At 40.4% G+C, this 14,156-nt stretch overlaps 1 protein-coding gene across 5 annotated transcripts in view; it reads right to left on the minus strand.

The window, feature by feature from the left end:
* The window catches only part of pkp4 (plakophilin 4), an 80,094-nt gene that overhangs the window by 40,442 nt on the left and 25,496 nt on the right, over positions 1 to 14,156 (minus strand). Inside the window, exon 1 of one of the 5 annotated variants that reach the window (XM_020594835.1) lies at positions 13,461 to 13,800. The exons of the other annotated variants lie outside the window; for them this stretch is intronic. Coding sequence (XP_020450491.1) covers positions 13,461 to 13,475 — 15 coding nt within the window. The 5' untranslated portion in view covers positions 13,476 to 13,800. Of the gene's footprint in view, positions 1 to 13,460; positions 13,801 to 14,156 lie in introns of those variants that run through there. 5 annotated transcript variants of the gene reach the window in all.

Genomic DNA, 14,156 nt, shown 5'->3' on the forward strand with positions numbered 1-14,156 from the left:
GTAAGTCGTCTGAGGAGGTTTACTCACCTTACAACATGAAGAACAGCCTGCTTTTCACAACTGCTCTCCATGAGATGATCCCTGAGGATGCACTAAGATTTCCCTCCAAACTATACGACAGACATGCTCTACTCAGCCCCCACCCCCAAACTACTTCTTACACCCTCCACTGCTCTCTTCTCCTCTCCCTCAGTTGTGGATACAGTACATGAAGCTCTACTGTAGTGATAGGGAGCCTACAAGAGGAAAAAAAACAAAACAAGTCTTGCTTCTTTAATGTAATGACATTTTTTTTTACGTGGCTGGGATACCCGTGGAGCGCAATGAGCAACCCTGATAGCATCGTGTGCTGCATGTACGGTGCAGCCTTTAGTCATTCCACATGAAATGTTTGTGCCCAAGATGCCTTTAACTTACTAAAATGGACAGGATGGTAAAGTAAAATTACTATTTACCTTCATAACATGATGAAGGTTTGATGGTGTGTTGGTCTGCACTACTCTACTCACAGTAAAAGACTGCAGCTCACTGTGATGGTATCCTCTGGTAATGGACACTTTCTGCAATATTTAAAACCAGTCAGCTGAATGATTTACACAGAATATGTTCACATCTTGTTGCACAAAGCAGTTTTGATTGAACAATAGCACTGCTAACACAGCACAGCTTATCAGTATGACAAATACAATGTGACTCCTCTAGCACAAATAAGCAATAAAAGCCTCCAGTGGAAAGCTTTTAATGTGAAGCAGCTGCACAAAATGTTCAGACTGCATTAACAGCAACTTAACACGGCAAATACAGATCCAGTACAGTGGTGCTAAGTCTGATGTCTGTTAGGGTTCCAACAGAAAACATAAACAGCAAACTGTACTCTAGACTACAGCAATCCTAATCATTTTATCACCCAGCACAGGCCAGTGTTAAAATGAATACTCCCCAGGAAATAGCAGAGATCATCCCAGTGTCTTCTCACTCCTGATATACTGTAAACAGACACCCGCAAGCTAACAGAGTCCATATACAGGGAGCAGGACAAAACTGATTTACTTAAAAAAAAAAGCCATCAATCCTTTCTGTGACTGTGACATAACGCCTGCTGACAAATACCAGTTTCAACCCTTCATTCCATCCAATCATCCTCGTTTACATTCTTACTTTTCTTGAGACAGATGTGACTCAGTATGAATGGTCAAAGTACTGAATTCTAATTCTACATATGTGCAGACTGTCAATGAAATAAGAACATATTCAGTTCAGGGGCTGCTTTTCACACAGGATTCATTTTAAGAAGCTGGCGTTTAGAAAAAGCCAATTTTTTTCAAGCTATAACTTTTGAGATCTGAACTCTTGGATCCTGCACCTAATGAAATCTTCACAGAAATGCACACAGGACCTGAAGGTCACTAACAATATGGAGCGTTCTCGCATGAAGATTCAGGACTGAACCCTGCAATGTGCCAGTGCTAGTTGGAGAATTGTTTTCCGCAAGAGACATTCAGAAGATTGCACTGCTATGACACAGACAAAGGCAGTTACAGCTTGTATGCATTCATTTGGCTTTGGTAATAAGGTGACTTTACAGAGGAAAACAGGGATAAGAGTTTAAGGTTATGCCTTCACTCTACTGTATCAAGGGGAAAGGACACAGAGTGATAGTGACGAGAGGGTAATCCACATGCGTGCACAGAGAGACAAAGGCAGAGATGATTCAGGCAAAGTCTCACTGGCTCCTGATACAAACCTGAAAGAAAACATAATGGAAACGTGACAGAAAAGGGGGTTTTCCATATGGACACCTACATAGATAAGTGGTAGGAGAAAGAAAAAGGGCTGAACAGTCACACACAGTATATAAATACAGCTCACTACAGGCGGTAAACTGGGAGCACGAATCCACAGTCTGATCCAAAACAGCCACGTAAAGGAATGTAAATGTAGACAATACAGTATAAATACACATGAACATAGATGTGCTCTTAGGAGACAAAAATGAACTTGCATGTGTAAAGCTTACAGAGTACATGTGTCAATACGAAGCAGATGATAATGAGCATATTAAACATATAGTAAGAAAAAGACCCAACTGTTTTGTTTAACATCCGAATGAAGAAGATTTCCTACTTTTGTAAATGCTGCTATTCTTGGCTCACTGTTACTGCGCCGTCTATCTATAAAGCTCATAATCCAATTGTTTTGTTTGGCAGTGTGTCACCATGAGTCCAGCAACTTCATCTTAGGCTGCACACTTCTTATTATACAGTAGTAGATGCACTCAAGACCGAAGTAAACAGCTACTGTATGCCTTTTAAATACTTCACATAAAGTGTGTGGCCTTCAGTCCCACTGATTAGATCATCTATGATCTTGATCAAGCACAGCAGATAGACATCTGCTGCAGCCATAAGGCAGAGAGGTCTCTGTCACTACTGATATTCAGAGCTGCCCCAAGCCTATAGCAGGCAGGCGTTCTGCCTGGATGCCTGCACCAACCCTGCTGTTTTCATACTATGGGGAAGCGTGGCGGCAGTCCAGAGCTTCGCACGTGGAGCTCTGTCCCCCGGGTCTTTTCTCTTGTTTTACAAATTTCGCTGTATCCCCGTTCTCAGTTACAGAATCATTATGTCTGTCGTATTCGTTTTGTTACATACTGTTTAACATATTTACTAAGTTGTTTTCATTAAATTACTTTCTCTCTCAACTGTCTTGCTGTCTCTCTGACCCTACAGACAGCCATTAAACTATGGTGCACCCTTTCTGTCATGCTGAGTTTACTGGCCTGTCAGACGGCTTTCAGGATTACTGCCATGCCTTTTCATTGTCACATCCTCAACCTCTCCTTAGCTAGGAAAAAAACTTTTTTAGTGTTCTACCTCACACATATTTCAGCCAACTTCCTTTATTCTGCACGAATCACTAAAACTACTACAAATATGGATTTAAAATATCCATCTGATGAAACCAGGAGCTCGTATTAGCCATGCAGAGTGTGTGACTGGGACACATTTATTCAACATAACCTACCACCACGTCAAGTTGAGCAAGGCATCAATATTAAAAATGTTCTAGACTCAATCTATACATCATACTTTCTATACTTTTTCTCTCAAGTCAACAGGAAATCTGCTGCATGTGATTTTCCAGAAAAAGACATGGTATTAAATATTACAACTCCAAAGGTAGTACATTTTGTAATAAACTGGCATGTCCACATTATTTGAGAGGGACCAGGGATGCAACCTCATTACTGAAGAGATGCATCATTTCATTTCTTACATGTCAAACAAGGCACATACAGCATCATACATGCCACATAGTGTGTGATGAATTAGGATAATGTGATGTAGTGCTGGTGAAGTGTGAAATTATGCTTGAATATTCTTGGTAAGGCAGCACAGACAGAATAATAATTGAGCAGCATACATCAGAGTAATCTTTGCCTAATCCTTAATAAAGAGTGTCCAAGTCCCACTATTAATTAAGACTAGAGATCTTATCCTGGATGCAGTTCTTGTTACCTTGAGTGCAGCCCCTGTGAATCTGTGGTAAAGTGTGTTTTGACAGTGCTGTGATTCAGGCCTGGGTCTGGAAAGGAAAAGTCTACATGTTCATTTGTGCCGTTTGCGCGCATTTTGCATAACTAGTGCAGATGGCTTTTCCTCTTTAAGCCAAGATGTGAATCTAGTAGAAATATGTTTGTTCATTACATGGCAATGAGGCTTGACAGCTCTGCCCCCTCACTGCAGTGTGGCAGATGCATTCCAACAAGAGCCCAACTCTGCTGCACAGTGGGAGAATGACAGCAGAGGTTAAAGGATTTCTGCAGCAGGGACAGAAAAGCAAGGTGTGAGCAAACAGAACAGGCTATGTGATCAGACCTGGAGGAACCACGCAGTGCCATTACTTGCAAAAAACTGCCACAAAGTCACCTTGTTAAAAATACTGAGGTTTTAGGAAACTGGCTGCAGCATCATGCCACCAAACAGTAGCAGAATTATAATGACCATGTTAGGGGAACGGTTATTTATAAATTCAGTACTGTGGTTTGCTGAGGTAAGAGTGTGTGCAGCAGAAGGCACAACTATAGGTGAGTCAAAAGGAGAAAATTACTTTTGCCCTCACAACTGCACTAGAGATTTTACACCATATAAGCTGATAATGTGAGAAGAGGCCACAAACAGATGTGAAACAGCCGTTACTCTCAGAAAATAGAAAAGCAACTTCACAACAGAACATCATTTCTGCCAGGGTTTACAATGTGGCGTTACAAGCATTTATAGCAGGAAACTTGTAGAAAATCATATTTAACATTTTCATTTGAGAGCAAATTGACATAATGACACACTGACACATATTTAGCTTTCTGGGGCAGATCTCTTTACTGTCTTCCAATCACATTTACCACTGTGGTGACCTCCACCGCTGTAGCTGAGTCACTAAACCTCAAGTCCGAGTCGAGTCTCAAGTGCCCAGAGTTCAAGTTCGAGTCAAGTCTGAGTCACCAAAAATAATAAGAGTCAAGTCTCCGTTACCCAACAGCTGAGTCTGAGTCAAGTCCCTGTTATCTGAGTCATCAAGGTCTACATTAAACATTTGGTGCTTGCCAAAAAACAATTGCATAATTAACACCCTGTGGATGTTTGATCACTAGTATTGATCCAGAACAAAGGTTTCTCTGTCCTTCAACTGTAAGATAAGGATCCACTCCTCAGTTTTCACATAAACTGGGTCTGGAGTGTTGTGAAAGACAGATGGATGCTTACTTAAAGGATCTGACTGTAATCCTATGCTTCAGACTTCAACATTCCAAAAATAATTTTATGTTGGTGGCATCGAAGATAAAGGATGAGTGAGACCCCCAGAGAACATTGTTGTTGTTGTTCTTTTCTATACTAGCGTTCAATTTTCAAGTTCAAATTTGGCTTGATAATTAAGACGCCAGTAAAGAAACTGTCATTTGTGTGGTGAGTGCTATTAAAAGAGCTGTCGTCTGTATTGGCAAGTGCATCACCTCGTACTTGGCACATAAAGAAACTGACAATAAAGAAACACTGTCAATAATGAAGACAAAAAATAGATTGTACAAGGAAGAGAGTCAAGGAAAAATGATGTCGTGTCTATGAACAGATCCAGCACAACTTCTTGCTTAATTTGTTGTGAGGTTTTCCTATTTATTTGCTCATCCACATTGATGGTCCTGGTTCATTAACTAAGTAATCTAAATGTTACAAAATGTATTTGTAGTGTCTGTTGGTGAGGTGTGACTGGCACAAAGAAAGAGCATGCTGGCAAGTGTAAAGGCTAAGGGGTGTTCCTCCATCAACATAAATCAACAAAGTCAGTGCCTTTGCATTTTTGCCTCATTAGCATTCACAGTGCACTACACATAAACACACTTGAACAACACAAGTTATGCAGCATTACTGATTCAAGCGAACCAGCAAGTTGTGGCATCATGTAATTTAAAATAATTCTGAATTTTGTTCCTGGGCAGCAATGGACACTATTTCTGAGAGAGAGAGAGAAAAAAAACTTTCTAATAAATCTGACTTCAAAAAAAAGCACAACTCATTGTTATGTGAGGTCATGCCTCTCAGGTACTGTGGGAACTGGCTTCTAAAGACTCAGATTTAACAGCATCATCTTATCACTGGTGCTTTTAGCACAGACATAAACGCCTGAATTCAAAAAGCAGAATTTACAGTTGCATGGTACAAAATATTTTCCAACATTTTAAAATGCTTTTTTTTTTTTTAAATCTAAGATTTGTACTCAACCTACTGTTGTTTTGTGCCACTACAAGCAGTTGAACCTCAACAAAAGCTCTTATGTGATACTGTTGACAATAATGCCAAGGCATGGAGCCAGTAAATGAGAGTAACTCTGTATCTCCTCGACTGGAACAAAAAGCCAAAATGCTGCAACGGTGCAATCACGCAGCCGGTGTAATTCATGTAGACCTGTGAACATACAATTCTACTGGGAGATCAATAGCTTTGTGTCAGACAAAAAGAACATTGCTCCGGGCCGAAATGAGGAGAGAAAGCAATCTAGGGACCGTCAATCCGGAGGTTGCTGTAGTGAACAAAAGCTGCACTGACTTGTGTGATTACCTCAGGATAAGTCATTAAGAGAGACTCACTGTAAGATGGATGAAACAGAGACACCTGTTAACCTCACTGGCGCTTCACCCAGTCAACCTTCTAAACTTTCAGAATCACAATCTGCTCTATTGGCCAGGTGTGTCGGACACAGGAGGATTTTGACTCTGGTACATCGGCTTTTAATGTGCATGTACATATCCCCATGCAAGGGGCAAGTAAACAGTAAAGCAACATAAGGCTAGTATAACAAAATAAGCAGTATTAACAGCAACAAACTACTACTACTCAGTGGATTCATGCCTGTTGGATAATAGCTCAGCAGAATTTACGGAAGCATGCCACCTTCCGCATGCTTCCCAACAACCCGTTCCCCTGTGTGCGCTGTTGACGATGGCAGTGATTGCAGTGTTAATGATGATGATGACAGTGATGAGTCTTAACAGGATATCTCCCTGCTGTGCCAGGCCAGAGACACACTCCATTGACATTGTGTCACATTGGACGCAGATCATCTCTCCTTCCTTTTCTTTTTTTTGTTTTCCTCTACGCTGACATCCTCCTGCCACAGCCCTTTAGAGACCCAGTCACAGGTGATAGCCTCTGTGATGTTGCCTCGCTCCATCATGCTCACACTCTCAATTTTGTCCTTTTACCTTCACTCACCAGCTTCTGAGGCCTCCCTCTATAACTGAGTGTTTTGTCTTCCCTTCACTTGTATCCCTCCCCTCTGAATCTGTCTGACTCGTTCTCTCTCATACTCATTCTGCTCCCTCACGGGGTAATTGCTCAGAGCACAGCTTCCTTTTTTATAACTATAATTGAGGCCAGAATGCTCTAGATTTTCTCCTTGCCTGTGTCACAGCAGCAGCACTAGGGAAAGGAAGGCAGATAAGACCTTGAAGAGTGGAGAAAATCACTGGTCGATTGTAATTAGAGTGCGTATTTCGCCTATGGAGGTGGAAGAGACACTATCGCCTGTGGAGAGCCCTCAACCTTTCTGCTGCACCTATGGCATGAAAATGCACAATAGCAAAAAACATCACTTTGAAGCTTTGCCCTGATCCAAACTCTTAACTCTTTAAACCTGGGTCACTGGGACAAATATGATTTCAGCTTCATTAAAGCAAGACAGAGGTGAGCATACTGTACCTCAAGTGGGTCATCAGCTCATCAAGCCTTTAAGAGGGTGCTGAAGTTGGACCACTCAAATCAAGGCCAGCCCATGGGCTTCGCAAAGAAAGCTTTAGTCTGTCTAAACATGCATCTGATTGAGATGAAAACGGGGTTAGAGACTGTAACTTCTGTGTGCCAGGGAGAAGCGAGAGGCAGACAGATTTTTCATGCATAACGGACTCCAGTGGCAAACTTCCACTCTCATTTTTTTCTGGGAGGCGGTGCAACAAAGCACAACGTGCCTAAGAGGCCCTTTTTTCCCAGTTGTGTGGTACATGTTCAGGCACAGCTAAAAGCAGCATTTCTCTGAGGATAAACCTCATAATAGAGGTGGCATGGGAGCACACAATGTTTTCAAGGCATGACACCACAATCTTGATAATAGAAATAATCAGCTCAACAGCACTTCAAAGAATGCAAGGACTAATCTGACCAAGCGGTTTGTGCTATGTCACCTTGTATTTCATTAAGCAAGCAAGTGAAGGAGGCCATCATAAGGCTTAAAAAAAACAAAATAAAAAACCTACATCAGAGAGACACCAAAAACCTAAGGAGTGGCTAAATCAACAATTTGGTTCTCAAAAAGAAGGAAAGCTCTGCTGAGCTCAGCAACACCGAAAGGCCTGGAAGATTACAGAAGACACCTAAAGTGGATGATCATAGAATTCTCTCCTCTGTGAAGAAAAACACCTTCACAGTATGTACCCAAGTCAAGAGCACTCTCGAGGAGGTAGGCGTATCACTGTCAGAGACTACAATCAAGAAGTGCCTTCATAAATAGAAATACAGATGGTTTACCTGAAAGTGCAAATCACTGGTAACACTCAAGAACAGAAAGGCCAGAAAATATATTTCACAAAAAAGCCTGAACAGTTCTGGAACAAAATTCTCTGATAAAAACCTGATTAACTTGTACCAGAATGGTGGGAAGAGAAAAGTACGGAGGAAAGGAAGGGCTCATGAGTTAAAGCACGCACCATCATCTGTCAAACATGGTGGAGGCAGTGTTATGGCATGGCCATGTGTGGCTTCCAGTGCAACTGGATGGCTGGTGTTTACTGAAGAAGTGACTGCTTGTAGAAGTAGGAGGATGAATTCTTAAATAAATACAGCAGAATGCTGCATAAATGATAGTAAGGTGTTTCACAGGTCAGATGAATACTGACTCAGAACATACAGTAAAGGCAACTCAAGAGCTTCTCAAGGCAAAGAAATGGAATATACTTCAATGGCTGAGTCAATCACCTAACCTCAACCCGACTGAGTGTTCTTTTCACATACTGAAGACAAAACTGAAAGTAGAAGGACCTATAGTACAAACAAGCAGCAACTGAAGGCAGCTGCAGTAGCAGAAAGTAGTAAGGGAGGAAAGATGTTCATGGGTTCCAGGCTTCATGCAGTCATTGATTATAAAGGATTTATATCCAAGCATTAAAAATAATTAGCTTACATGTTGCTTTCTTATTAGTTTGTCCGTTTACTTTTGAGGACAATGGCTGTAATTACTAAACTCCTAATGCAATATTTTTGTTACACCTCTTGAATTAAAGCTGAAACTCTACACTTCAATAAAATATTGGCGGTGGTGTACGGTGGCAAAACTACTTTAAAAAAACTGTATCACTGTCCAAAACATATGAACCCGACTGTAGCACCTGAAGTGTTGTTGATATTGGACATTATCCAGCTGTTTTATTTTACATAAAAGCTATTCATCTGTGACACTGGTCCAAAACAGATGACCTGGTCAAACAAAACACTTTGTATGCCGAGTCCATAACAGCTGCAAATGTGGGATTATTAATAATAATATATGCCATATTACAGTACATATCGGGTTTAATCTACAGTGACATGCGAGCTGTCAGAAAGGCACGTGCCCCATCATCCCCTACATACCACCTCTCTGCCACTCTTTCTTCAGCTGTAACACAAACGCAGCTAAAACTGGCATACTGAGGAGCCAATGAAGACGTGTGTGTGCACATTAATGGGTGCCTAGTGAGGTTAAACTCAAACTTGATGCAACTAAAGGGCCCCTCTCTCCTGCAGCTATTCCTCTCCTGAGAGATGCAGTACAGATGAGGGCAGAGTAATCAGTGAGATGCTCTTTAAAGATCTGCCCTCACACTCACCCATGCCTTCTCTGTGGCTGCCACAGGCTCCCTTACTAGACAGCCTAAGGCCTCCTGTACACTTGTCTTATAAATCGAATTTGGCTTGTTCTCAAAAGGCTGTTGAACGTGGTGCTTTGTACAACTACCAGGATACCCCGACATCTAGTTTTCATCCACAGTATTTATGTATAAAAGCAGGTAAGTGGCAATGTCAGACATGCTTTGAATTTCCTTCTTCATAAAACATCTGCAAAGCCAATTTATTTCAAGATCTTACTATATTATTTAAATCTTGATAGTAGAAGTATTCTTCCTGTTTTTTTCTGTCACATTATTGTGTATATTTGCTTGTTACTGTCATCACCTGTCAATCAGCCAACTCAGTGTCTACAGTATACTGTATCTGACCTGCAGGCTTGTGTGTGTGCTCGTGCATTCTTGCAAGTGTGCAAACAGAAACAAAGCAGGGACCCACTCATCACCCAGACAGCCTATAAATTTACCTATCTGCACTTCTAAGTACAACAAATGCCACGTAACCCTAAGTAACTGCTGTTGGTCAGTGTGTGCGTGGTTTCATTCTGAACAGAAACCCAGCGGTTTAAAGAGATAAAACTGATTTCCCAGTTTAACAGAGACAATTTATAAAACACAGTGAAAACAAAAAAAGACAGTTTCATTTGTTTTTAATTAAGTAAATGTGACAATTGTAATATAAACTTAAAATCATAACATCACCCCTGCAATTTTGAGGGAAACCACTGAAAAAAATAAACTAAGGAAGCATATTGCTGCCACCCTGGTCTGACATATAAACCCACAATATTAGTTTATCATTAGAACAATAAAATACAGTATCTTGGTATAATGTGAAAAGTATCTTGTGAAAACGAGAGAAGTGTCTCATTATAATGAGATACTGAGCACATTTTTTTGTCTTATGATGACAGCTATACGTTGCCGCAGTAAACAGTCTTTTCAACTTGGCTTTCTATTAGAAAGCAGTTTTTTATGACTTCATAACTGGTCCTCTGATAATAAAAACCTGTGGCACTACTTTCCCAATATTTACAGAACGATGGTTGTTGAAATCACATATTAATTTGCGTTGTTTTCCTAGTACTTTGGAAACTCGCCTGATATTTGCATATTATTCGGGTATAACCGCAGCCTAGCACGGTCACATTATCTAAAAGCTAAGCAGGCCAACAATGGAAGAAGAAAAAGGTTCAAGCCAGTTACCTTACAGATTGGTAAATAAGACATTCTAAAGCTCTTCCACTGATTCAAGTTCCTGCTACATTTCATATCTGTCGACATCGTCCTCTGACCTGTGTTCATTTCAACTGAAGCAAACTATTCAAAAAAGTCAATAAATGTTTCTGATATAGTAAACATGGGTAATTCACACTGAATATACTCAAGGCTGAGTTATCATTTCATCAGGCAGTGAGATTATGTTTGTATGTGCATTTGAATGCAAACAGTATTACCTCAGCCAAAATTCAGTCAACCATCTTACTCATTAAATAGTTGTAAACTGCTAATGGCCAAGTGGTTAAAAGCCACTTGATTGAATGTGGCCATCAGCACACTTCAGTAGCATGGTGCTCCACTGAGCCCACACCTCCACTGCTTATAAGGTGCATTAAGCATGAGCTAAAGGAATTAAAAATCTAAATGTAAGATGAAGTAGTAAAGTCAGCAGCCCACAGGAGGAGTTTCTCAGCTGTTTCTAAAAACTAAGGCCTGAGTCATGCTCAAAGATTCTGCAGAATCCATAGCAATTTGCAAGGAATGTACAATACTGAATGGTTTGCTGGTGTCTCATAACTGCGAGATGCAGGGTTTTATCCAGTCAATAACAATACTGATAATGATGCAGATTAGGCGGCAGTGTTTCCAGTTTCCAACGACTTTTTCTGAAAGTCTGCAATCGCTGACGAAGAGAATCACTTTAATTAAACTCAGATGAACAAAAAACCCTGAAAATGTTACACCAAAATAAATATTAACAGCTAAATCTTGGCTCTTCTGCATTTTTTTGAAATAGTAGGTCAGCCCTGATATGTCTCCATGTCGTAGTGGGGAAAGCTAATTAAAAGATAATTCACCTTTGTTATCAGTCACTGATGAGCTTTCACACCTTGACCATACAAACATCATAGAAAATAGTGACTTTACTGATCGAACCATTTCGTTTACATCATGTCAGTTCAATGAACGGTGGCGCCATCATGTTGACACAGACAACATCCAGTGACCCTTCTCATTAACATGAAATTTGTTACAAGTTGTTTGCTTGTTTATTTCTCTACTCATTCAGATTCTTTTTTAATTGGTCATTCATCTGTAAGTGCAAAATTAACATTTTAATTAACAGGTGTAAAGGTCATAGGAGAAATAAAAAAGACTCATAAGAGAGGAAAATAATCAATAGCTAAGCAGCTTCCCCCGTGGAATAATAAAGTTCTTTGAATCTGTCTTTCTGTTGTTGGAATGTTCATTAGTCTGCAGCATATTTTAGTTTACTGCCATATAGAAAATCTTCCATTGGAAGTTCACACTCCATTGGCCAATGTTCACCACCCATCTAACATTTTATGTCTGACATAATACTCCACCAGAGCTGAGCCATAAAGCAATAGTTTTCCTATTACTGATCTAATGTATATCAGAATATTACAAAGAAACAACTTTAACAGCTCATCTTGTTATAACCTGTTATAACCTAATTAAAATCTGCTCAGAGTAATTTTTGTATATACACACATATTACTGTGATACGATTCCATTGTGAATCCTTAAATGAGAATTATACCCAGCCCTATCCCACACACACACTCTTGAGTTGAGGAAGCAAAACAAAATCAGGATTTACGGCAAAGGAGAAACATTTTCTGTGAATGATGAAGGGAAAAATGAAAATAGGCTGTCACACTGTCGTACTGTAACATAATGATGTCGTGTCTCTGTAGTGATGCAGCATCTTACTTTCAGTGAAACAGTACCTGGCATTCATGCCACTAGAAATTAAATAAGAAAAGCATAATTTTTATTGTTTTGTTTTTGTAGATTAAACAAAATTTAAACATTCATTATTTTTATTTATTTTATGTTCACATACATCAAAAACTGCTGCTGTTAGGAACGAACGATATCCTTCAGGTTTGATGCTTTCAGAAACAGGAAGTGAACTGTGAGAAGAAACTGAAACAGACCTGCTGATTTCTGCCAGAATTCCTCAATTCAATAAAGGAAAATAGTGCAGTACTAAACAATGACACCACATATTGTTTTTCCAAAAAAATAGAATAAAAAGCAAATTAACATTCGTTAAATATATTGACAAGACACAGGAGAGCACTGCTGAACTCACACAAAAGGCAGCTGCCTGGATACCAGAGACAGTGCCACATCGTCCCACAGCTCCAGCTACACTTCCAATAAAAAAAGATAAAAACCTAGGTCTTAGATAATCCTTGAAACTCCCCCTTTGGGTTAAACTAAATCTTTGGTGAGGAGGAAAATTAGTTTAGCATACCCTGAATCTGCTATAATATTGTTTTAGTTTTTGCGACTGAGTCGGGTTTGAAAAATACCACGTACAGTTCTTCAAAGCAAGTAGAAAAACACTGACATTTCACTTGTACACGGGGTCTGTACCAAACCATCATGGATGTGTCATTCACATGGTGGATCAGTGCTATTAAAGAGGCAGTGAGCAGACAGGATTCTAATAGCCTTGAACTACAGCTCCTGAATGCAACAGCAAACAAAAGAAAAAAACAAAAAAATGGGGCTTGTAAGTCAGGGGGGAAGAAAGAAAGGAGACATAAGTCCAAGCACATGAACACAAAGCAAGCATGCCATCATAAAATATTGGTGAATCCTTGTTTGGGCATGAGGGCAAAGCCTGTGCAGCTGTAACTGCAGCAGTGGCAGGAACAGAAGTTTGGACAGAGGAGGAAAGAAAAATGGAGGAAGACAAGAAACCAGCACAGTAAAATGCAGAGTAAAGGACAAAAAAAAATAAAAGTTCTAGAGCTCTAGAGAAAACACTTACCAAACAGCCAGTCATTCTAAGCCCCAGCTTTAGCTGTGGCCACAGCTACAGTGCAGCAGACTGACATGTTTACGCCAAGAGCAGGATCCCTCGAAGGGCTGCCTCTCAACAATCACAGGAAAACCTCACGCAAAAGCACAGTGGGAAAGAAAAAACACACTCACACTAGACTAGTCTCTGACCTCTCCTGATTTTCACTCTCACTCCTCCTTGTATTTGCCTCTCGAACTCTGCTAGACACTAAGGAGGACAATCATTTTACAGCCTCGACTCTGTAGCAGGAATCCCCGCGGAGGCATGTCTCCAGTCAGTCACTCTGAACGCCAACAGATCACACAGGCGACTCGCTCCTCCTGCTCCCCTGCACGGATATCTGCTCTAACCGGACGAGCCACTGAGGAATAATCAAGGGAAGGAAGTGACATCGACAGGTGCTCCCTCAGTCCTTCCTCCCTCACTCCTGTAAATAAAATGCACTTTCCTGCAATAAGCCTAAATGGAAATTCTGTGGGCTATTTTATAATAAATACTAAAGAACACATTTACTTCTTTCCAATTGGAAGAAAAAAAGAGGTATGCAAGGTTTCGCAAGCAGAGAATTAACATCAATAATTATGAGCAAACCCTCTTTAGCCCGGTTTGCCCTTTGCTGGATTCCTAGGAACATGGAGAATGGAAGCAAAGTCAGAAGAGAAA

This window comes from Monopterus albus, unplaced genomic scaffold (assembly GCF_001952655.1).
Source record: "Monopterus albus unplaced genomic scaffold, M_albus_1.0 scaffold24.1, whole genome shotgun sequence".
In the NCBI taxonomy this organism is placed as follows: domain Eukaryota; kingdom Metazoa; phylum Chordata; class Actinopteri; order Synbranchiformes; family Synbranchidae; genus Monopterus; species Monopterus albus.